A 25,578-nucleotide genomic window follows, 5' to 3' on the forward strand; every position below is an offset into this window, starting at 1 on the left:
TTCTTCCAAAAGTGGTAGACTCTCCTCTTTTTTTCCCCGAGTGCCATCAAAAGCTCTTTGTTCAGCCAGGCATTTATGGCTTCTGTGAAAAATCTGATATAGAGGTGTCAAAATCACCTGTTTCCTTACTGCCATCTCCCACCCCCATAAATAAACTACGCTGCCAAGATTTTACACATCAAAATGCATTTTCAGTGCAGGCACCATTAGCAGTAAAAATAATAACTAAATATAAAAAAAATCCTCAATCCATACTCTGCAATTGCAAGAAACTGAAGGAACTGGTTGGTTTAAATTAGGGCATAACTGAGGAAAACAGAGCTGCACCCATGTCCTAGCAAACAATTCAATGCCACTTGACTCTGAGCCTGTAATAAATTAACAGAATGCAACCTCTCCCTTCTGAGGCTGTGGCAGGCCCAGAATATTAACTGGAGCGTACTATAATGTGTCTATTACAAAGGAAAGCAGATATTCTTTTAAGTGGCAGCAAATCATGTACTTGCAATTAAGAATGCTACTTTCAGGTGGGTTTCCTAAGGAAGCAAGGTTTATGTGATCAACTGCCTTTAACCCAAATAAATATTGTCCAATGACCCTGCTTTGAAAAAAAGTTGGTGTCCAAGACACCCTGCTACTTGTCCAGTAGCAGCACTACTAGGGACATTCAAGACAAAAGACAAAAATGTGCAGAAAGATGTCCCTAGTTCTGTTGTTTATGAAATAATTCGGTAACTTGTTTCTCCAAGTACCCCGGCTCTTATAATATAGCCCTATTTAAATATACGGCAAAGCACCTTGAATTTAATACGCCTAGAACATCAACTGAATATTCTTTCTGAAAATTTACTCACTACACGCATTCAATCATATTTACAGCAGCATTAATTCTATCTCCCAGCTGTGATATGTGAGTCATTACGAGGTTCAAATTTTTTTGTTCAATGAGGTTTTGTTTTGGGGTGGCTTTGGTTTTGATCACATTTTGTGTGTGTACATATTTATAATGTAATTTTGATTAAAGTCACTGCAGGCTAAAGCACAAAATATAACTGAAGCTGTTCATTTTATACACATATAGGCATATACATACACAAATTATTACTTTCAGAAAATGCAGATAATAAGCACATTAGAGAACAAGACAAGAATTCGAAGTGGTCTGGACAGACTGAAGAAGTTATGAAAAAAATGTTAGAGTATGACTAAGGAGAACCACAAAGCTGCAGAGTTAGGTAAGAACGGCTGACTGCACGTATATAGGATGGCCAAATAGTTATATAGTTTGGTTAAAAGGGATGTGGAGTGTTGTGATGTTGAAAATAAATTAAAAAATAAAAAAAGAAATCAGAGTGATGTCTACACATGGAACTGGCTGTGAAACCAGCAAATAACAGTCTCACTCTTAGTTTTGGTAAGATTTCATGTAAGTTACCACATCAAGTTTGGTCACTGCACTTCAAGGAGACTAGTAATAACAGACTTAAAACTTTACCAAAACTCACTTGAGTCAAACACTATGAAAACCCTGCTGAAAGTTGGGCAGAGAAGCACTAGAATAACCTGACAAAACAGGATGTGAAAGAGCTGTTATTGAGGAGTTTTAAAGACGAGTTAAACAGCTAATTGTGCCCTGGGGGAGAAGAATGGACCAGGTGATTCCTGGAGGTCCTGTTCAGTCTTTCTCTAGATTCAGGAATACAGAAACCAGGGCCGAAGAGGACCTCTGGGATTCACCTAATCCATTTGTGTCGCCTAGGCTGCAAGTCCCAACACCATAATGTCCTCTGTTGTATTCTTTTTCCACAATTCCATACTGTTTATTTCCGAGTTTACTGTTGCCATTATCACCAGACACCAAGCTGATGTTTACAGAGAACTGCCCCAACAAACTCCAAGAACTTTTTCATTATGTGACAATCGCTAAATTACAGATGGTTGTTGAGAATGTATATTAGGAACATCTTTTCTCACCACTGCTTGTACTTTAGCTTGTATTTATCATTAGTGCATTTCACCCAAAATTTTAACATCTAGTCACTAAGTATCACAAGCTCTTTCTGGAGCCCTTCATCATAAGTCTCAGATTCAGCTATACCAAATGTTTTGGGGTTTTTTAATCATCTGCAAGTCTCATCCCCTAACTATTCCACCTCTCTTTTTACCATGTATTTACAAGCTGAAGGAAAAAGGTCTGCAAAATGAACTTTGGGAGTCCATGCTACCAATTTTGCCTATGAATGGTGACCGCTTGCTTATATCTTTTAATCTACTCATAACTCTTGAGACTCTTTCCATTTAACCAGGAACAGCTTAGATTCTTTAAAAGGCCTCAGCTACAAAAAAATTTTCTCAAAAATAAGATCAGCAAGACAGTGTTGACAAAATCTTGGTCCATCTGCTGTAAAAAGCATATGATGTGTTATACAACTATATTAAGATTACTGTAATCCAAATCTCTTCTTGGTAACTGTCAAATACATAAGAATAAAAAAAGATTCAGAGCCTTCTTAGAACAATAAATCAAATAAATCTAATAAAACATAACATTTATGTTTTGGTCTCTAAAAATCCATTTTCAAACCTTTAGAAAGCACAGTTAATACTAGGTAGGGAGTACATACCAGACTTAGACAGTAAGTAATTAGGGATCCCTACTGCTCAATAATTACTGCTCATTTCTAAACTTATTATGGGGATCTTTTTAAAAAGTTAGACACCTCTATAACAGATTTTTCACAGAAGCCATATGCTCATCCTTTTGGGGTTGGGGGCAAGTTTTACAAGAAACCTGAAACAAGAAAAATTAACGTTTTTTGGGGGGACAGGGAGGGGAAGGAGGAGAGAGGTTAGCAGTGGGAGACAATCCAACCCACAAACCGTATTATAACTTTAAGCACACTGGCCAAGAATACATAGCACACACACAACTCTCTAACAAAGGAAGATACAAGTTGCGTGGGTTTTATTTTTCAGCATCCTATCTTTAGCCATTACAACTTCAGGAAAGGTAACATCTCCAAGGTCACTTCTTTAAGACATATGACAGGATGAGTCCAGTCCAAGTTCAGACTTCTTTATTATTTTTACTTTTATAGAAACCTTACCTCTGGGTTTTCTAACTTCAAATAATGGTATGCGTATTATCAAGAAAACAAGTGATTATGAAAACAACAGTCCTCTGAGTTACACCTGTAAAATCCTATCTCATTGTAATGAGGAAAAAATTCTCATTTTTGTTAAAATTAAGTATGGATATAAGTTGTTGCCTTCTGCCTTCTACTAGGCTACTAACAAGAAGAGCAGCTATGACTATCAATGACTATGTCTAGAGACCTAGACCAACGAAGCCACATGTTCTTGAACTGCAACTTTCTAATGGGCCATTTACCAGAAAACTGGACCATATATTCTTAAAAAAAAAAAAAAAAGGAAAGAAAAAGAAACCCATAGGCAAACAACTTTAAAAAAAAAAATGCAAAAGCATCTCACAAGGTCAGAAAGATAGAAAGTGTATTTTCTGGATACTTCTCCACTCACAAAAAATAAACTGCTTCAGTGACAGCCTGGCCTCTTCCAAAAAGATGCCATGTGGCAAGAGGGAACAAAATAATAAAAAATGGCCTCCATGAGTATATTTTGTTAAATATGTATGATCTCATCTCTCTTCATAATAAACACTATAAACAAAATATTTGGAAAACACAGTACTGAAACAACAACCTTACAAAAGTATCACTACTTGAATCAACATTGTTTACTCAGTGGCAAACCTGGTATCATTATTTATGCAGATCAATCAAACAGGAAGAAAATCTTCTGAAATAAGAGTTTTGAATTCCAAATCACAAACATGTGGCTCTCTCTGGTTTTGTTTTCTTTTCAATTGCCTGTAACTGAAAAAACATGACATTTGCTTTGGATGTCCTGCTGAATTATAATGCCATCACAGCTGACACACCACAGCTTTGATGCTCTAGTCCTAGTACAACCTACTGAGATGGTTTGGGATGTTCTAGTTCTTTTTGCTGCTTCTCTGCTGGAAATGATCAGCCCCTCAGAGCTGGAAAAAGGGAACACGTGCCCCATACCTCAATCATGTCAATACAAATCCAGGGGTCTCAGCCTGAAGAATGGTTAGCAGCAGCTTGAGTTAAAAGCTCAGCTCGTTAGTGGAATGAGCAAGGAACTGCCGTAAGTGTCTAAAATTGCTGTAGGGGCAGTTGCCTCCAGCTAAAAGGCAAATCCGATACTTCCACATGCATTATCTTAACTCACTTTAGCAAAGTGGGCAAGAGCTGGTTACTTAAAATAAGCACTTAAGTTTTAGCAACTATAAAACATCTACAGAGGAATTCTCTCTGCAGCACTTAACACTCAACTTGCATGAATTTCTAAACACAAACTCTAAACTCTATTTATTACCATGGAAAACACCATTTTACTCTGTACATGCACCTTGTTATCTTATCTGTTTTGAAAATACTCTTAAAAAGCATCCATTCCAAACCTTGGGCTTTCTACCACTGTTGAAACGTGCTGATCATCAGAAACACATGCTAATTAGTTTCCTATTTTGCAAAAGCAAGTAGATACTCAAAAGCATAAAATAATTCTATTTCTAAGAAACACGGGGTGAATCCCAACGTCAAAGGCAATGCTCAGGCAGCAGATCTTCCTCCCTTAACAGGGAATTCCAACTAGTTCCTCAGATGCAGTCAGGCACAATCTATTGCTCAGGCAGAGGCCCCAGGCTAAGCTACTTTACAAAAGCAAGTTCTGCCTAGAAGCCCACCAACCACCACACCAGTCACAGCACCAGGCATTTCCAGAAGGACCCACCGCTTAGTCAAATGAACCTTCTGAACTGCACAAAAGCCATCTCCAGGTTGTACTATCAGTACAACCCTTCTACTAGACACAATTCATTTAATAACAAGTTTCAATCAACCACATCAGCATCTGCTATCACCTCTTACAGGATCAGTACTGAGAGCTATGTCCATCATTAAACAAAAAACAGTGAAGAAAAAATTCTCACAGACTGAAGGTTCTAAGAACTCACAACCTGAAAGACACTAGAAATAGATTCAATTACCAGTATATTGGGGGGGGGGGGGGGGAAATGTGGTTTTAAATCTGTGTTTTAGGAAGGAAAAGTATAACTAATGTTCCTTTGAAATTTTCTTTTAGCAATTCTAAGTTCTTCAAAAATATGAAACCTACTTCTCTCTTCACAGGTTACCAATCAGGAAGAAAACTGAAATTCTCCTGTAACTTCTAGTAGAAAGATATGTGTTAATCTGAGTTTAAAAATAGCATATACTAACAATATAGAAGAGAAACTGCTTAGTAATTTCACAAGCTTCACAGAACTACTATATATTGTTCTGGTAAAAGAGACTAATTATGAAGAAACAGCTCTGCAGGAACAAAGCATGTGGCTTGCTTCATTTTTTTTTATGTAATTGCTATTTGCATTTTTATGAAAAGCACCCTGTGTAATAGCATTTAAAAAACACAGATTTCCTAATTTACTGTTATTTTAAAAGTACAGTATGCCCATTCAACAGTATTTCAAGAATTAGAAGTCCATTACAGTTGTATTTATGACAAGATCACTACTTTGTCCTTTTGAAAAAGCCTTGAGTACTTTATTAGTCATACAGTCAGCTTATGCTTACTGTCACTTAGGAATTATATTTATAGTTCATAGAACAAGAGTCACCAAAAAGGACAAGTGTCTATGTTTCTTTGTCCAAAGCATAAATACGTTATATGTACAAATTTAAAATGTGACAGGGTTTAACAATGCAGCAATCAAGCTAAAAGGTTTATTGTGCTATAACTGATGCAGTTATAAGAAACGAGTGCTATGTTTTTTAGCCAACAACAATAAGCATTACTGAGGGTGCTCTAACCTCTTTTATTTTATAAATATTATTCTCTAACCTCTTATTCTATAACTATTTTCAATTATTTCTTACTTAGCCAAACTAAACGTACTATCTCAAGTCTCAATGCTTAATATCTGCCTCTAACTCAGTTATTTGACACTGGGATATCAAAGAAAAGAAGGGCTTCTTTAAATACATCAGCAGTAAAAGGAGAACCGGGGATACAGTGGGCCCACTGCTGAACAAGGAAGGTACTCTGGTGACACAGGACACAGAGAAGGCATAGTTACTGAATGCCACCTTTGCTTCAGTCTTTACTGCTAAGGGTGGACCTCAGGCATCTCAGCCCCCAGAGAAGAAAGAGAAAAAATCTGGAGAAAGGAAGACTTCCCCTTGGCTGAGGAGGACTGGGTCAGAGATCACCTAGGCAAACTGGATCCTTGCAAACCCTTGGGACCAATGGGATGCACCCACAAGTGCTGAGGGACCTGGCGGATGTTCTTGCTGAGCCAGTCTCCATCATCTCTGAAAGGTCGTGGCGGACAGGAGGACAGCAGATGTCACTCCAATCTTCAAAAAGGGCAAGAAGGAGGACCTGGGAAACTATAGGCCAGTCACCCTCACCTCCATCCCCAGAAAGGTGATGGAGCAGTTCATCCTGGAGGTCATCTCCAGGCATCCAGAGGACAAGGAGGTTATGAGAACTAGTCACATGGATTCACCAAGGGAAGATCATGCTTGACCAACCTGATAGCCTTCTATGATGGTGTGACTGGCTGGCTCGACAAAGAGCGAGCACTGGATGTTGCCTAACTTGAATTCAGTAAGGCATTCAACACTATCTCCTATAACATCCTCATAGACAAGCTAAGGAAATGTGGGTTAGATGAGAGGACAGTGAGGTTGGCAGAAAACTGGCTCAACAGCAGAACTCAGAGTTGTGATCAATGGGGCAGAGTCTGGTTGGAGGCCCATAACTAGTGGTGTTCCCCAGGGGTCTGTACTGGGTCCAGTCCTGTTCAATATATTCATCAGTGACCTCGATGAAGGGACAGAGTGTAATCTCAGCAAGTTTGCTGATGATACCAAGCTGGGAGAAGTGGCTGATACACCAGAAGGCTGTGCTGCCATCCAACAAGACCTGGACAGGCTGGAGAGCTGGGCCGAGGGGAACCTCACGAAATTCAACAAGAGCAAGTGCAAGGTCCTGCACCTGGGGAGGAACAACCCCATGCACCAGTACAGGCTGGGGGCTGAGCTACTGGAAAGCAGCTCTGTTGAGAAGGACCTGGGAGTACTGGTGGACAGCAAGCTGACCCTGAGCCAGCACTGTGCCCTTGTGGCCAAGGCGGCCAACGGTATCCTGGTGTGCATTAAAAGGAGTGGCCAGCAGGTCGAGGGAGGTTATCCTCCCCTGCTACTCCACCCTAGTGAGGCCACATTTGGAGTACTGCAACCAGTTCTGGGCGCCCCAGTTTAAGAAGGACAGGGAACTGCTTGAGCAAGTCCAGCGGAGAACTACCAAGCTGATCATGGGACTGGAGCATCTCCCTTATGAGGAAAGGCTGAAAGACTTGGGTTTGTTCAGCCTGGAGAAGAAAAGACTGAGGGGGATCTTATCAATGCTTATAAGTATGTAAAGTGTAGGTGTCAACAGGATGGGACTGGACTGTTTTCAGAAGTGACCAACAACAGGCCAAGGGGCAGTGGGCACAAGTTGGAACACTGGAAGTTCCACCTAAACAGGAGAAAAAACTTCTTTCCTGTGATGGTGAAAGAGCAGTGGAGCAGGCTGTGCAGGGAGGTTGTGGAGTCTCCTTCCCTGGAGACATTCAAACCCTGCCTGGACACATTCCTGTGCCCCCTGCTCTGGGTGTGCCTGCTCAAGGAGGGGGGTTGGACAAGGTGATCTCCAGAGGTCCCTTCCAACCCCTGCCATTCTGTGATTGTGATTTCAGAGAACTTCACACCAAGTACTTTTTATGTTTCTACGAAATAAGACTGGGGGAAACGACATTTTTGTCTCAACTGACGTTGTAGTAAACACTTGTTTAGGGGAGGGGAAAGAGACACTAAGGTCAGAGATTATTCTGGGGTAAATGTTGAAAACCAAACTAGAAGACAGAAAGAATTGTAAAATACTAGAATCTCTCAAACAGAGTAAGCAGGAAGAGTGGCCACTGTCTTGCAGAGCAAGCGTTCCCAAACCACGTCAAAGCGATATGCATCCCACTACGAGCCTGAAGGGGACACTGCCAACCGACAACACTCAATACTCCTGGCATTAATATTTATGGCATCTGGCAAAAAGTAGCTCACCAAAACCCATTTTCCAAAGCACAGTTTTCCACAACTTATGTCAAGATTCTAGAAAGAAGAGTTGTCATTTCTTTGCATCCGCAAGTATCTGAGAAATCCTCTGCCAGAATGTCTCATCTTCCTTCCAGTTACTATTCCATTAGACCCAATGTATAAGTCTACCATTTAAAAAGATGTTTCCAATCTTGCTGAAGACCTATCCAAGCATCAGATAGTTACTTTTCTGGGTTCTGCATTTTTAAATCCTAGGAAACAGCATACGAACCACATTAAAAGGACATTATTCCTATCTCTCCCCCCCCCCCCCCCCCGAATTTCTGAGCAATTGATTTTGTAACCCCAGTAACATTCCTTTGTCTGTTTTTACCCATTGAGGTCTCCCAGGGTCCAATGTGGTTTTGTACGCAGCTGTCCTCAATTTGTATCCAGAATCATGATGATTTTGTATTTTCTATATATTAGTATTCCTCTACTACAGCTACACAAAACCTCAGACTGTACTGACTCTTACCAACCACTGGTTTTGGCTGCAATAGTAAGAATCTGCTACCTATGTCCAGTTTAGTGGTAATTTTGTGATTAGTTACTCTGTTGTTATCTTGAGCACAAGACTACTACAAAGCCAACAAAGAATTCCATGTTCTGTGTTCAGTAAGTCCATTTTTTCACATTATAAAATTTGTAGAAGACTGAAAATTGACAATTGTAAACAACGGAGACATGAAATCAGGATGTATCTAGTCACTAACAGATAAGCAATAACAAGCATGTTCTTGGCTCAATGAGCAGGGATTTAGCTGCCAAATCCCAATCAACACTAATTGGATTGTCCTTGACTTCAGGATGTACCACTGACACCAAAGGAGTAATTTATTTCAACCAATACATAGCTGGAACACAATTCACCGAACACCAAGATTAAGAAAATTAATCTCATCAATAATGACAGTGTTATTGTTAGAAATAATTTTTCACTACATAAACAAGGAGCTTGAAAATCTCATGTTACTGCAGAGGAGGAGTAAAAGAAGAGATAAATAAATAAAGGAAGACTTCCTAACTATTAGTATATATTTGCAAGATTTAACTTTCACTGAGGTTTATCAAGGCTGAACAGTGAATCTACTGTTTCACATTTCAAAAAGACTCCACAGTGACTTAGTTTTTCACTTTGTAAATACGAGTAGATGGGGAGGTAGTTGGTATTTTATATTCATGTCGATGAACTACCACAGCTTTATAATTATCTTCCTCAGTGTTGTAAGATAAGACTATTATGTTTGTGACAGTGACGTTGGAGGAGTTAAATGTCATTCTCATTGTCCCCCCACTGAAAAATATGCTTGTGGTTATAGAAGGCCAGGGCTTAAATAGTATTCAGGCTTGCATAACAAACTGTTTTCCATGAACACACTGCAGGAAAAGCGTCTTTTTGTTAGATAATCCACAAAGTTAACCCAGGACAGAGAATGAGAGAAAGAGTTTCTTTAGTGCAATTTAGTCTTAAAATATCCATGAAGATATGAAATGTACCTTCCCTCAACAGAATCTGTGTCCTTGCATTTTCAGACAAATTAAGATAGCTTACAGAATAAACGTTCAGCCTCCCTGAATGTCTTGATTTAAATTGAAAGGCCAAAAAAAAAAAAAAATCTATTTTATTGCTGTTGTTGTTATGATGCCAAGACTGAGTGAGCAAAAGTTTCAAATCCAAGTTCTTTAGAGATATTAATTAGCAGACATTTGAGGGAAAGAAGAGCTATACTGATCTGCATTGATTTTAAGATTTATCCAAAACTATAGTGAATCCACAAATCAAAACAACAATAATTTTTTCAGTCAACATTATATATTAGAAGAAACTGCTTGAATACATTTTAGGAAGATATGCTACCAGGAAAAAAAACATACTGGTGGTGTTGGGTTTCTTCCCTCCAAGCAGCTTTTCAAGACAGCCTTACCTTACAAAAAACAAAAAAAACACCCCATGCAATGGAAATATTCTTTTCTCATTCTGTTTCAGTGTGGTATTGTGGAGACTGTTGTATTTGAAAACTAAACTGAGCAAGGACAAGGTCTGTAGAAAGAGATAATTTCTTATACTGGAGCAACTAATTTGTTTGGAGAAGTTTTCGGGCACCCATGCCCTCCTCCAGTCACGGCCAACTGCAGTAATCTCTTACCAATACAGTTATTTGCATATCGGCATTCTGCTTCATTTCTGATAGTACACTTTATGTTTCATTAGATTACCTCTACAAGAATTCTTCTGCCACAAAAATAAGGATTTAGGTTTTGTTGGTTTTTTCCCCCTTTGAGATTTCCCTAGACTACACTTAAATCAAATTAAACCGCAGCTCAGATTAAAAAAAGCGACTGAAGTAACAGCTTGATTCCTTATTTTTCTACATTTTCTTCTTCTTGCATACCAAGAAATAATCCACCCCTTATACACACACTAGCCCAGAGGCATGCCCAACTATGAATATACAACAAATACATCAAAAAAAGCCTCCTGTGATATGATATGCTATTTACCCACAAAATGAAAAGAATATTCTTCACAGGTAGAATATGCCCACAGGAAAAATAAAAGCATCAGACAACTGTATTTAGGAACCTCTCCCACTCTATCATCAATCACTTGTCTACTTTCAAAATCCACAAGACATGAAGCTATGTTAGACAAGAAAGGCTTCTCTGAAAATAAGTTGATAAAAATCAGAACACAAACAACCACAACAGAGCCTACACACGTTATATCAGCATTTATCAGTTATGACAACAGCCAAATAAAACTGCTATACTGTTGAAAGCCTGCTGTCATACACACTGCAACTGTATACACAAGGAAGAACAAAAAAAACATTAGTCTGTCTTCTTACAGCAGACAGGTCTCAGACAACATTTGCTCCACCTTGCAGGTTTTCAGAGTTAACTGTTGGGTACACAACAGCATCCAATAGGAAAGCCATTATGGGTGTATGGGCAAATTAATCAAATCCGGTATTTAGTTCTCTCTTCTTTAACCTTACCTTTCAGTTGCTGAGCTAAGGAAGAACCAAAATGTTCTCTTTTACCTTTTTTAAGTACCACCATATGTAAATCCAAGATATAAATTTATGATTATGGCTTACACCAGCAAAAACAAAACCAAAAAGCATTTTCTCATGTCTTTCTGTGATCTTTGCAAACATCTGTGTTCCTCTTAAATCCCATCCACATTCCATTAAATAGGAGTTTTTCATGAAGTATATCAAACACACTTCAAAATCCATGGAAAAAGAGAATGGATATCCAATAAGGTCTTCTGGGTTTTTTTTTTTTCTAGCTTTCAACCTGGAGTGCCCACATTATCTAGCACCTTTGTTCCCTTCAGAGACTTCTGTAAATGCCTTTTGTAGCAAGTTAAGTAACAGCTTTATATTGTGCTGGTATGTTGGAGAAAAATGTGGTTACCTGCCTTCGCAAAGGTTCAGCTGAACGCAAAATAAACATGGTAAAGCAATCAACCGTGGTGTATCACTGAAATCCTTCAGATTTCCACTGTTAGAACAAATCCAAGGGTTTTTATTAAATCTGGGGGATTTATTAAATCTGGTTTCTCCAACTCTGTCAAGACACTGAACATGAACTTCTGACAGAAACAATTGCTATTACAGTTCTTTGCAGTGGCTCAGAATTAGTTTTTAAAATACACATCATCAATTAAAACTATGATATATTTAAGCTTACTTCTGTGGTGAAAGATATAGACTAAGTAATTTTTAAGTGGGAATACAGTCAACTATACCTGAAAAACATAGAAAGCTAGGTGAAACAGTTAATCCTCAATAACACAAAGACTTCTCCTTAGCTTCCTATGTGCCTAAAAGTCTACTGACGCTGAAGTTACCAACAGTAAAGATCATTCTCCACTAAGGCTGAATCTCCGTGCATCTTGCCAAGCACGAATACACTGACTGTCACGCAAACTATTCAAAGGCTTTCCTCAGAGCGTGTAAGTAACTAAGGCACCTGACTAACATCTTTGTGCCCAAGGTTCTAGGACCATTTGAGCTGATATAAATTCAGGCTTCAGTGATCTGTCCTCCTGCATGCTCCTGCTCCTCCTTTACGCTGATACCAGCATACATCTGACATCCTGGTGAGACACCTCTTTTTGAAACATTAGCAGAAAAGTAACCCAGAAATAAAATAATACAGCGACACAGGCAAAATACTCAGTAAGAAAGGTCTTTTTGACAGGTCAGCATCTTAAAGCAAGCTGAAAGCAAAAGGAAGATTTGGCAGAATAGGGATGACGGCATTAGCACTGCAGTAACATTAATTTATATAGGCCTAGACTGGAACAGGAACAAACTTTAAAGTGTTTGACCTCCAAAGGATACTCTATTTGGTTTATTTGAGGACAATAAAAATGTTCACATCCCCTTAAAACTATGGTGGATAAAAAGTTGTAGCACCAATAACAAAGTTTTTCCACAACAAGAAAAATCTAGAAATCTGCTCCCAAATTGTACAAATACACAAATGCAGCAGTCTAGAGATTTATAGTAAATGTTTTTGAATAAAGCTAGATAATCTGCACAGGAAAGCAATAGCTTCAGTGTATTGCAGATAGTGGCACCTGTAAATAAATCCTTATAACCCACATGAAGTCAGAGCAGATGATGGCTGCTATACAGAGATAGCAGCGGCAGCAGGGCTTTCTGGGAGAACAGTCATTACTATAAACATCCTTTCTTATTAACCGCAAGTGCATATTATTCAAACTGCTGCTGACATACAGGTCGGGGAAGAGGGGGAAGGTTACAGGATTTTTGTTTGCTTGTTTACATATGATATTCCACAGATTATTCCTGAAAAAAAAAAAAACCTCTATAAAATGTAATTACACTCAACATTAAAATCAAACATATTAAAACCAAGCCAGAACATTGAAGATGAAAAAAAGAAAAGGAAAACAACAAAAAAAAAAAAGACCATACTTAAAAATTTAAAAGCTTCACAGGTAATATGTCTACAATCCCAGAAAAGTTTGCCCCTGCTTTTTCATATAGAAGGAAGCATAATAAATGCATCAAGAAACCATGACTTTTACAAGAAAAAGAAAGGTCAGTACTCCACGTATTATGGGATCGCATGTGGGGGTAAAAGGAATTTGGAAAACAATGCATGCCTAGTCTTCAATAGAATGTTGTTCCTTCAAGCATTTTTAGTATGAAGCATTAAAGTAGCAGTGACTAATTTAAATAATGAAGACTAAACAGTAACTTTCTGGGCATGACCTTTTCAAATTAAGGTTCTGGTTCTGGAGTTATTTCTGAATCTGCTCAACTTCATCCGTGCAAGCAATTCCACTAAACTTATGAGACAATTTACGTACAGGAAGTTAAACACATACTTAAATGCTACAGATGAAGACATTTCACAAACATAAAGCTTTCCAACATAAACGGTGATTCTATTTCACATAGTGGCTATGTCAGATTGATCATACCCTTTACGGAAGCCTACTTGTTTTGTCTTCTCCTTAAAAACACCCCTGGATTTTTTGGTTGCTTCTTTGTTTTCACTTGGGGTTTCCTCCACTGTTAGGGAAAAATGTTCCCAACAGGAAAAAGGGAAAAGGGGAGGTCTTTATTTTTTAACATCAAGTACCCACCATTCCACATGTCTTACAATTTTGCCGCTACAATTCGGACAAATCTATTTCCAAGTGGGGTGGGAAGGGGAAGCATGCCTTAATTAATGCAATAATAATAATAGTACTGGTATAGTAAAATCCTGGAAACCCTTAGCAGAGTTTTGTAAGCCACTGTATCTTTAAACACATAGATGTAATCATTTCTCTGGAAATTGTATTTCTTTAAAAGAAAAAAAACCAGAAAGGATCTTACTCTAAGAGTTTAATAGCAACACTTTTAGAATGAACAAATACAGATTACACACAATTGCTACTTCAAAGAATTACTTAGAGTAACAAACTTGAGTGTTGTTTGGTTTACGCATAGTCAAATAAATTAGGGGACATTCAACTGTTTAAAATACTGTTTATTAACAACATACATTTAAGGGATCGTTCTGAAATACCCAGTACAAACACATACCAGTTGACAATCACTTCATTTTCAAATCAGTTTACATACTGATTTAAGGTCTCTCCATCAACAAATGTGGTTATTAAGAAGTTGCGTAACACAAACCACACTCTCTTAACCCACAAAACGATAGCAGATAACACTACTGCCCTTTCACCCGAGCAGACAGAAAACATCTCGATTCTCTACGAAAAGCAGCCATTCCTGAAGAGCCTACCGAGTGCCACAGCGCTTCACCAGGTGGTACCTGCGGCACCGTCTCAACAGGCGGTAAACTGTAAATCCCCAGCCAAATCGGGCAAAAAGCCCCACCGCTGCTTTCCAGGACCCCTCAGCCTTTGTTCTGCTTTGAGGTGGCGGGTGTACATGCCTCAGCTACCAGCACAAAGGTGGGGGAACCGCCGCGTTCTGCAGCGGCGGCTGGGGAGCAGGCAGGCACAGACACCCCCGTCAGCCAGCCGGCCCCGCCGCCTGCCCAGCGGCCACTAGGCCACCGGCTGACGGCCCGGGCGAGGGCCGCTACGCTGCTCGCCCGTGGGCGACGTTTTAAGCTGCCCCTGCTTTCCCGAAGGAACAGCTTCCAGCGGCTGGGGCGCTGGGGCAAGGCCCGCGGGGTACGCCCCGCCCGGCTGCCGCCCGCCCGGCCCCGCGCCATGCCCCCCCGCTCACCGCGGGGCCGGGGCAGGGTTAGCGGGGCTACCAGGTGGGCTGAGGCCGCCCCCGTGGTCGGAGGCTGCCGGGACCCGGCCGCCGGGCGGTAGAGGAGCCCCGCCGTTTTCCCGCCGGCCCGTTCCGCCTCAGGGAAGGTGGGAGATCCTTTGGCCCCCCCAACCGCTGCACCCCTTCGCGGGGGTGAGGCCGGCACCACTGCCCTCAGCCGCCCTCCTCCCCGCGGCCGGACACGCACCCCGTGTGCGCGGCAGTCTCCTCCTCCTGCGGCCCGACCGGGGGCGGGAGGGGGCCGGGGCCGGGCAGGAACGAGGGGAGGGGGGAAGAGGCCAGGCACTGCGGGGCAGCCCTGCGCACAGCCACACCTACCTGTCTTCTCGTGGTCATAGCCCACCACGATGAAATAGTCGGCCAGCCTGGCCATGGCTGAGAGACGCCTGCCTCAGGCCTCACCACCCCTGCTGCGGCGGCGGCGGCGGCTCCCGGGAGGCTCAGCATCCTCCCCTCCGCGCCCGCTGCAAGAGAAGCGGCACCACCTCAGCCATGTTGGAGGCGCGGGCGCGCTGTGCGCCTGCGCGCCGCCGGGACCGCTGCGCCGTGACCCCGCCGGGCTGGGCGTGGGCTGAGGGCTCGCCGGCTGCAGGCGGTTGAGGCGCTGCGGCTGGCTGCCCGGGACCGCTGGCTGTCGTCGGGGTTTACCAGTGCAAACGCTGTCGCCTCACTTCGCAGCCCACCGCGAGCGGGCCCCCGTTCGCCCCCCGCCCTCTCCGCTCCTGGTGGGCTTTGTCTCCTCGCAGCCTCCCTGTGAAATACCCACCCGGGAGGCGAGGGCCTGGACACTTTCTCCCTTGTAAAGAAAACCCGCGGCAGATCCGACCGATCTGCGTGCTCGGGGAAATTCGGGTGCCTCAGCTGGACTTTACCTCAGAGCCCTCCCCGGAGACCCCCTCCCGAGAGGAGCTGCTGGGGAAGGGCATCGGCCCCGCTTAGGCCGTGCAAAAATAAAAACCGGGGCGGCGGATTAACGCCATCCCCCACCCTGGCCCGCCGAGCTCAGCCTTGGGAATCGAGACTTCACGCTTCCAGGATGTTTCATGTTTACGTTTTGTCCGGGATATGCGGAACATGCCGCCGCGGGGGAAGTCGGGCCGCGCGGCTGCCGCGGCGCTAACGGCCCCAACGGCAGAGCGCTAACCGCCCTAACGGCGCGGCGGGGCGGGGCGCTGTGGCGGTGCCCGCCGCCCGCCTGACAGGCAGCCGAATGGCTGGGAAGGGACTTCAGCCCCGGCCCTCCCTCACAGCGGCACCGGCGAGCCCGGCAGCAGCGCCCGCAGGAGGCTGCCCTGTCTGGCCCTGCTGTGCCCTGTCCTGCCGGCTGCCGCTCCTCCTGCCCGCTCTAGCCCCCTCTCCATTGGGGTCGCAGCGCTTGGGGGCGGGAGCCTGGCAGTGGTTGCTAACGGCGGCGACGGCCGGCCGCGCCTCGACGTAACCCTCCCAGCCTCCGACGTGCTGGTCTCGGCAGACGCGGTGGCTGCCCGGGCGCTCCGCGAGGTTGAGGGGAGATTTCGTGTTGCTATTTATAACGTGCAGATGAGGCCGTTTGGACCTTCACCCTCGAAAGCCCGGTGGGCATGCCAGCGGTCGCAGAGATGCTGGCGATAAACGGGGTGGCTGACAGTACAGCGCTTGGCTGACTGGCGGAGTCTGCCAGAACGTTCTGATAAGCTTCCATGTGCATTCTGTTTGACAGCACAGAGAGAATAACGCGAAGGACGTCAGTTGCACTACACTGAGGTGCTGCAGCAGCCATGGGTACCATAGTGCATGTGGAAATACAGCAAATTCACTGGATTTGCTCCTGACAGTCCACCATCGCTAGCTGTTAGCGGTTTCACACAGACATTTCTGTTTCAAACATGCAATTCTTACACCTCGTACTTAGCTGGGACATACCGATGCAATGTCTTGCTGATAACTCAGAGGCAAATTGGTCGACAGGCTTCAACAATCAATTACAGCGTTCTCGCTTGTGCTTTCTCGGTGGAGGGCAGCGGCCGAAATGTTGTGAGAGTAATCAACTTCGCAGCTTAACTGTTTTGAAGTCATATTCCATGTAGAAAGGTCTAAACTTGATAAAATTGCTTAACATTAGAGGTAAAGAAAAATGCATAATATATACTTCGAGAAGATTGAATATACTTTTCGAGAAAGAGGCGCATTCTGAGAGGTCAGTCACTTTCTGTATGAGGTAGGAGCTAGAAGAAGGAACACCTTTCTGAAGTTATGCATAGTCATTTTGGTTCACGATCCTTTAATGACTGAAGCCCACCAAGCTGTTTTCAAAACACCCAGCTTTTTGATTAAAAGCATTTCTGAAGCAGCAACAAAGGAACGCAAACCTTAATGAGGCCACACCTTACCCCTGTGAGGTGGACAAGGATAAAGCTCATCACTTTAACTCCTGGGGGGAGGGACACTGCTCTTGATTGACAGCACAAAGCCAGGACATGCAATATTTTACAAAAGCAATGGATAATGTTCTGTACAGCTAAACCTGGAGGGAATGTTTAGACACACTACAAAAATACCTAATTTGAAGCTGAAATGGGGCCCTGGGGCTATCGTATCTGCACTGATAAAAAGATTCAATATGTAATAACGAATCTCAGTATTTAAGTCTCACTGATCTTTTAAGCCAGCACCTCTAGCAGGAGAATATCACCTAACACTTTTCCTAGGGCATTAACAAATGCTGGATCAAAAGGAAGATGTTACTTATAGTTTCCCCAATACTGCTAGCACTCACTTTACAGCCTTGCTCCTTCTTTCATCTAGACCAATATAACCAAAGCTTAGTTAGTTTATAAAGCATGTCATAAGAAGCAGCATATCTTAAGTACTCATGTAGCAGGAAGGGCACTGTTCATCTGGATTTGAACACAGCTGTGTTACCTGCATGGACAGCAAAAGGAGTCAGTCATCCGTAACTTACTTCCTTAACTTCCCTTTAGTATAGAACAATCTTATGTTCTTGTACGACAAACGAGGAAGTGGAGCAGACAGATTGTTTGCTCACCTAAAGCCTAATGCAAAGTAAACTGAACTTTCATCTAGACCACCAAAAACATATTTCCCTCTGTTGCAGCACAGTAGTCTGGCTCCTCATGGGAGATGAAGGTGCTCACAGAGCAGGGGCTCTGGGTGGACACCAAGGCCTATGTCTCCAGAAGGACCCAGTCATGTATTTATCCCGGGGGAAGAACTGCAGGGCTGCAGCCCCTCCAGGAGACTGAAAATGCACAAGGGACAATGTTGCCACACTCAGACTGTGCACTTACCACCAAAAAGGTGTGAAGGTTCACATCACCTGCAGTCAACTCCTCTTGCAGCAAATTAAAAGGTCACACCCTGCCTGCAGTCCCTTAAATCAGTGTCACCCCACCCCCTGCCAGAACGGGGAAGCAGCCACGACCCTGGCCACCAGGTTTTCCCCTGCCAATATGCATCCCACCCTCATTTAGGAGACTTTATTTGGTGTACTCAAACCTATCAGATGCACAGCTCACTGAAAACACCACCAATGGGACTACCAGAAACAGAATCGCCCCTTGTCACTGTGCCCTTGGCACAGACAAAGCTGGCTGAGTGCACGCACCAACAGCAAGGCTTTCCTGTGTGGAGCTTGACTGAGGTTTTACACCCCTCATGGGGTGTCATTCTTCTACTAGTATCATCTTTCTGCTGATTTCATACAGCCTGAAATATAATCAAGTATATTCATGCTCATGGCATATGAATTCAGTACAATTTGTTTAAACCCAAAATGAAACATGCAAAGGCACTTCCACTGGCTACAACCACAATCTTATTGCATAATCAGCACATAATATTTGCCTCAAACTGATTTCCCATTGATGCCTACAGATTTTAGACCTTTGCTTTTGGAATAAAACTCAGCCTGAATAAAACGTTGTACAAACAGCAACTAATATTCACAATCTCCCTGCCAGAGCAGATACATATTTTAAAGTCTTTTGTACATATGGCAACACTGAGCAGTTGAATGACACCGCCCAAGATAATCAGCAAACAAATATGAGAGCTGGATGTTCCTCCAGGCCAACTTCCCCGCAGTGGATGAGGCAGTATCCAGAGGAGACCCTACACTTCAGAGGAGAGCCCAGTCTTGCTGAATTGCGTAGCATTGCCCCAGAATAAAAGCTTGTGAATAATATTCCCACAGAACATTCTGTGTAACTTTTGTCAAATTGGAAATAACTCACTATTTATGAAATAATATTTTAAAAGGGGCCACTGTTACCTCATAGTACAAAGTCAGTGACTATTGCTCATTTCCAAACTGCACAGGAGTGACAGTGCTTAAGAAGAACAAAATGAGCATCTGAACAAAGAACATGCTGTTTTGTGTTATATTTGAACCAGCTTTACCTGCAGAAGGCCCTTCAAAAATCATGTCAGTGCCAAATCGAAAATTTGTGTGCCAACGTGTGCCACCTCATGAATTAGAAGTAGTTAATTTTGTATCACTAAAATGACAGTTGTGGTCAGTATGGAAGTCACATGTGAGTTGTGTTACTACTATTGTTTCTATTCCTAAACCAACATAGGATTCTTTCTGCATTGTTTGCCTAAGAGTAAACAAAATGCACTTCCCGTTTAGCCAAAGATTTTAATGAGGGATTTTCCAGCATTTGGGGAAGTGTGTGGTTTTTTACTGGAACAGGAGACTTAATTTTAATCAAAGCAATAGTCATCACACAAAATCCTGCCTTCACTTCGGAAAAGTTAGATTAGGTTTCAACTTCTGCTGATCAAGGAAAAGCTTGAACTTGCTCGAGCCTAAGCTGCCTCATGAGGTCTCTAAAATCCACTCATCGTGCTCTGATGTAGTTATGCAGCTCTGGTCATGATACAGTCCCGTTCTAGACCACTCATTTCTTCCTCCCTGAGTTTACACCCCAAGCCTCTCGCTCTGTGCATTTCTGCTCTGGAGCACGGTCCGTGGGGAGGGCAGCGGTACTGCGGCTCCGCGGAGCTGCCAGAGCTGGCGGGCGGAAGGGACGAGGGGGAGCCCGGGGCTCGCCGGCTTCTGCTGCGCTCTGAGGCAACCTGGGGCAGCCGGGGCACCCTGCGACAGCTTGGGGCTCCTGCTGCGCCCTGGGGCAGCCTGGGGCACCTGGAGCAGCCCGGGGCGTCCTGGGGCAACCTGGGGGTCCTGCTGCGCTCTGGGGCAGCCCGGGACGCCTGGGGCAGCCGCCGAGCATGCCCCGGTGGCTCTCGGCAGCCCCGAAGCTGCCGCCGCCGCGTCGCGCCCTCCGCTCCGACCGGGCAGGTGCGGCGGAGGAGCGGATCTGGGCTTGTCTCGGCGGCCAGCTCACGGCTGGGGAAACTGCCTCGCCCCGCGGGAGCCGCGCCGGGGGCTCGGGGAAGAAAGGCGGGCCGGCCGGAGGACGCGGAGGGGAACGGCTGGAGTGCGTGCTGACCCCCTCTGCCAGGGGGTGCCGGCGGGAAGCGCCTGAGGGACGGCGGGGCCGCAGCCGAACGGGCTGGCGGCTCCCGGGCCAGCCTGCCCCGTACAGGTAGATACCGGAGACAGGAGCCTACAGCTGCCTGGACGCTGCTGGCGAGGCAGGGAGGGAGGGAGCACCTCAGACCGAGTCAGCCGTGCACAGGAAAGCTTCCGTCATCCCCTTGCACATACCTCTCCGGGGTGTTGTTATATACCGCAGTTATCTAGAAAGCCACAGTCACGAGTACCTACTCACCTGATTTTTGAAACGCCTTGCTTGGGGCAAGATGTGAGAGAAACATCTCACACACGCCAGCCTATTCCTTCCTCCCTCCCCAGTCTCTCTCAGTGGGACGGGGACCCTGAGCCCCAGGGCGCAGGTCTGCTGGGGCATTTCCCTCGGCTCCGCTGAATTTGCATTGCGACAAGCAAGTAGAGAAACAGTCCAGCTGGTGCTGGCTTCCAGCACCCCCCGCGAAGCCGGACCTCTGCGTTGCTGGAGCGTCACGGAGCAATTATGTTAAAGACTGTAAAAAACCAAAAAGGTGGGCAGACTAAGGTTTGGCTGCCGGTCACCCGGGAGAACGCTGTCAGACACCTTGATCCTGCACTGGTTTAGCTTTATAAGCGGGGAAGTAAGGTATATAAAGATTTGCGGATTGGGGATGAAACGATGCACGGGATGTCTTCCCTGGCGTCCGTAACCCCGAGAATTTCAGTGTCCCTGCGCTTGCCCCAAAGCCCTGCCGTTGCGTTTGTTCAAAGATACAGAAGTGGTCTCTGACCTTCGTCTTCCAAAGCCATTTAAATTGTAATTTATTTGAATCGGTCAAGTAAATCAAGTACATTTTATTAGATAAAAAATGCCCCAAGTTGAGTCACAAATATTAATGATGTCTGATTTGTCACCTCCTTACTTATGTAAAGAAGGCTGGCATTCATTACAGTTACTCATCATAATTCACGTTGTCCAAATATGGGTTTAATTTTGGAACTTTGGTATTCGATGGATTTGCATGGATTTTGAAATTGATCGGGTCTAGTTCCTACTCCACTTCTTCCACCCACCCATCTTCCACCCGCCTTCTAGGCTAAGATGCCTAGAATGAGAAATTATGCTACAGACCGTCTAAACGTAATTATATATCGGCAGTTAAAAAGTCTGTCCCCAGTAAAAAAGACTGAGGGGCTTATCAGATTTTGCAAGTTATGCCATGACTGGGAATCCACACCTAGAAGCTGTCGTTATAATTAACAAAATACCAAGGGGATTGTTTAAGATAATTTTCAATAATCCTCTTATTTTTACCCTAGTAAGGGTTGCCCCCAATCCACGCTAGAATGATTAAGAAGTGCTCGGGATGTGGGGGTGGGGGTGTCAAAGAAAAATCGCCTAGCTATGCCAAGGTCCACCCACTTCCCGCTCTATAAAAGGCAGCGGTGGAGCGCAGCTCGGCAGTGGTTACTTCAGGCACACAAAGAAGGAGTTCTCGCTCCTCAGGAAACCCTGCAAGTTCGGATCGCTACTGCAAGAACATTTGTCTCAGTGGATTATCTTCACCGGCAGGTAAGAACTCTTTTTTCCCCCCCCTCAACAACAACAACAAAATGCAGGGGAGCTGGAGAGGAAGTTAAAATCTACTAAATCTGGACTGTTTAGAAGAGCTTGGAGTTATGCTGCAGAGCCTTGCACTGGCTCTTGGCATCAGCTGCAGTTTACAACATAAGATCCAGAACTAGCTGGTTCTGCGTGTGAAGTGGGAAGACGAGCTATCGGGGGATAAACTTCCAGGCAGCAAAACACTTGCTGGAGTTTGGAGACGATGCGTCTGATAGCCAGCTCTCTCTAATCTCATGGGTTTGCTAAATCCTAGTGCAAGCCGCTGGGGGTATTCTGGAAATCCTGCTGGTTTTCAGCCGCCTCTGCAAGTAAAACCCTCGACAAACGTAAACTTTGGAGGCTCTGTTATTTACTCTGTGATAAGTTGCTGCGCAAATATTAGCTTCTGGTTCATATCGCACACAAAGTCCCCGGTAGCCCGGGGGCTCTCCGAGGGAAGGAGCCCTCTGGAATCACCAGAAATAAAGGACAGACCTTACTTGACTTTTATTAGCAACCATGCTTACAGTTCTCTTTTCCCTCCACCAGGACCCCAGCCAGAATGAAACCAGTTCACGTAGCCCTGCTCTATCTCGGCTCTGTGACCTTCTTCGGGGTGGATGCTGCAAGGGTGGACGTAGCGACAGAGTTCAAAAGAAAGTGAGTATCGGAGCGCGCCCTCCTGCCAGCGCCCAGCCCCGCTCCTGTGCTGCGGAGCCTCTGCGCCCCCGCGCCGGGCTCCGGCCGTGACCAGAGGGACTGGATTCCCTGCGGGAATTGCACAGATTCTTAAAGGTCTCCTGCCCTTTCAGGAAACATAAAAAAAAAAATCTCGGCGCTGGCAAAGATTATCGCCCCTCGAATCTATTTGGTTTGGCTCCCGCCCTGCAGGCTTGTGCTAACAGGCTGTCCTCTTCCCTTGCGCTCCTTTCAGATGGACGAAATGGGCACTAAGCCGAGCCAAACGGGACGTGAAGCCTTCGGGCGCGCTCCGAGGGCTGGCGGCAGCCGCCGACGTGCAGCCGCTCATACGCACCCAGGACGTGAAGGAGGATCTCCGAGTATCGCATCCCAGGTAAATTCCAGCCCCTTCTAGGCTCGGGAACTTGCTCGAGGCAGTGGAAAGTTTCAGGGTCCCCTCGTTTCCGGGTGTTTAGGCTTATTTTAGCCATAGATCCTCCAAGCCCCGGAGACAGGTCCTGCCAGGGCTGCACACCGCGCTGAAAGCAGCCTCCCGCCTCTCTTTCCCCGCGCTCTTCAGCTGGCGGGAGATAGCAGCGCCTTTACTGTGAAAGTCAAATATAAATAGTAACTGGGGCTCTGGATCTATAGATAGTGTAACAGCCATAAGACGGCGGGGCCTCTCCCCCCATCGGCAGCAAGCTCTGCTCTGCGACCGGATCGCCCCTCTCCCGCCGCTCCTCGGCGGAGGGCAGAGCCGGGGGGTGGCGGGAGGGGGGAGGGGAGTTTGGCACCATCGGGATGGGCCCGCCTCCAGCCTGGGGGCTCCCTGCCCTCCCCGCCCCGGGCCCACCGGGTCCCCTCCTCCGGGGCCCCCCTGCTCGTTTCTCATGCCCGCTCTCTCTCTTCCTGCCTCGCAGCAGCCGGGAGGATGCTCACATCCGCGTCAAGCGCTACCGCCAGAGCGTTAGCAGCTTCCCCCACTTCCAAGCCGTCCGCACGGGGTGCCGCTTCGGGACGTGCACGGTGCAGATGTTGGCCCACCAGCTCTACCGCCTCGCCGGCACGGGCAAGGACGGCTCGGCCCCTGCCAGCAAGATCAGCCCGCAGGGCTACGGCCGCAGGCGGCGCTCCCTGCCCGAGCGCCGCAGCCCGACGCGCTCCACCCGGACGCGGCGGGCGCAGCCCCTCGCCCCCGTCCTCGGGGTCTGAGCGCCGCACTACCCGGCCGAGGCCGTCTCGGATGGATGGACTGAGGCACGGACGCTGCAGAGGGCCGCCGCCGCTCGCTCGGGAGCCGCCGCTGGGATCCGTGGAGAGCGCCCGTCCGGGCGGGACCCCGGCACGCCCGCCGGGGCCGGGGCCGGTGGAGCGGCGGGTCCTGCGGCCCCCGCCTGCCCCGGGCGCTGGGAAGCTGTGAAGGGGCTGCTCCCCGCGGCCGCCGCAGCGGCGGGGCGCTCACTGACTCTTCAGCAGCCTGCGGCCGAGAGGCGCCGCTGCCCCCGCCGGCCGCCATGTCGCCCACTGCTCCGCCGCTGCCCCCGAGGGGGGCCGGGCCTCCCTTGCCGGCGGGTTGCGCTCCGAGCCGCGCCCGGCCCCGTCTGCCGCCAGGAGGGGCTGCTCGGGGGGAACCCTGCTGCCGGGCGCCGGCCGCTGCGCGGCACCCACCCGGCCCGGGGGCGGCGGCCTCGGCCCCGGCCTCGGCCTCTGCCCCCACGCGTGTGAGGGTGCGCGTTCAGCCCTCGGCAAGGACAGGGACAGGTCGCCCACATCTGCTCTACCCTCTGCGTTATCTGCAGCCGGCAGGGAATCGGACACTCACTAGTCCCTGCGGGGACTGCGATATACTTGAACGTCACCGAGAGGAAAAGTGCAATTGTACGTGGTTTCTGTTAATTATAAGTGCGGTGTGTGTGGATCATGAGATACGTATCGGTATTTAAGATTGTCCTGTGTCACGTCCTGTTTGTATCTTTTTTTTTTGGAAAATATATTTTATTTTTATACGTTATATATATATATATTGCATAAGGGCATTTTAAAACATTGTATCCCCTCTATTTTTCATATCGTGAATGTCAAAAGTTAAACTCTTTTTCCATACCTTTTTTTTTATCTTGCATTCCAGACTGGTGAATGATGTAGAGAATGTATCAGCTGTTCTCCATGGGTAATATGTGAAATAAAATAAACACTACTACATAAAACAGTCCTGATATGTTGTCTCTGGCGGGGGCAGGTGGTCAAGATGAATTACTTCTTACAGTGTTCAGTGCTACTCTTACTAACCCGGCACGGCAGTTCTGTGACAAGCTACAACTCTTCAGTTACAGACTTCGTTAGCAGCCACCTTAACTAGTCAATCCAAGTAAACTCAAAAGCAAGCATGCACCTTAAAATCCCAGGGCAGATCTGCTGAGAAGGCTCCGAGGCCTATTTCTACCCATATGTTCTAGCCAGGGCTGAAACGTGTCACAGCTTGGATTGATCGTGCAAGTTTATTTTTTGCCCTAATTAATCAGAGAAACAACTGCACACTTCAACATTGCACAACAAAGTAACAGATTTATTGAGGGAGCATGTTCCAAAATGGTCATGGCAGCTTCCAAGGTTATTTATGTTGAAGGATTTCCTGGGCCACAGTTCAGGTTAAAGTTAAACGGTGACCGGTTCATGCGGGCAGAACATCTTGGATAAAAGCTTAGCATTAGGGATTTTGTTGTTTTGTTCTTTTTTTTTTCCCCCCTTAAAAAAAAACCAAATTCCAACCACAGACCA

General features: G+C 45.8%; 2 protein-coding genes across 11 annotated transcripts in view; one reads left to right on the top strand and one right to left on the bottom strand.

Annotated features, from left to right (window-relative positions):
• The window catches only part of SBF2 (SET binding factor 2), a 288,417-nt gene extending 272,844 nt beyond the window's left edge, over positions 1 to 15,573 (bottom strand). For all 8 annotated transcript variants that reach the window (XM_064452705.1, XM_064452699.1, XM_064452704.1 and 5 more), the window contains exon 1: positions 15,359 to 15,573. In XM_064452705.1, coding sequence (XP_064308775.1) covers positions 15,359 to 15,413 — 55 coding nt within the window. In that variant the 5' untranslated portion in view covers positions 15,414 to 15,573. The remainder of the gene's footprint in view (positions 1 to 15,358) is intronic.
• On the top strand, positions 14,483 to 25,009 carry ADM (adrenomedullin). 3 transcript variants are annotated; one of them, XM_064452706.1, is made up of 6 exons: positions 14,483 to 14,590; positions 16,740 to 20,589; positions 21,954 to 22,086; positions 22,669 to 22,779; positions 23,054 to 23,194; positions 23,721 to 23,918. In XM_064452706.1, exons 2-6 carry the CDS (start codon positions 20,273 to 20,275, stop codon positions 23,769 to 23,771), a joined length of 753 nt encoding a protein of 250 aa, XP_064308776.1. In that variant the 5' UTR covers positions 14,483 to 14,590; positions 16,740 to 20,272; the 3' UTR covers positions 23,772 to 23,918. The 3 variants fall into 3 exon arrangements, with proteins under 3 accessions (XP_064308776.1, XP_064308777.1, XP_064308778.1); XM_064452707.1 differs by having other exon boundaries at positions 14,485 to 14,590; positions 18,135 to 20,589; XM_064452708.1 differs by lacking the exon at positions 14,483 to 14,590 and having other exon boundaries at positions 20,507 to 22,086; positions 23,721 to 25,009.
• The last annotated feature ends 569 nt before the right edge of the window (positions 25,010 to 25,578 follow it).

The sequence above is a fragment of the Phalacrocorax carbo genome, chromosome 5 (genome assembly GCF_963921805.1).
Source record: "Phalacrocorax carbo chromosome 5, bPhaCar2.1, whole genome shotgun sequence".
NCBI classification, from domain to species: domain Eukaryota; kingdom Metazoa; phylum Chordata; class Aves; order Suliformes; family Phalacrocoracidae; genus Phalacrocorax; species Phalacrocorax carbo.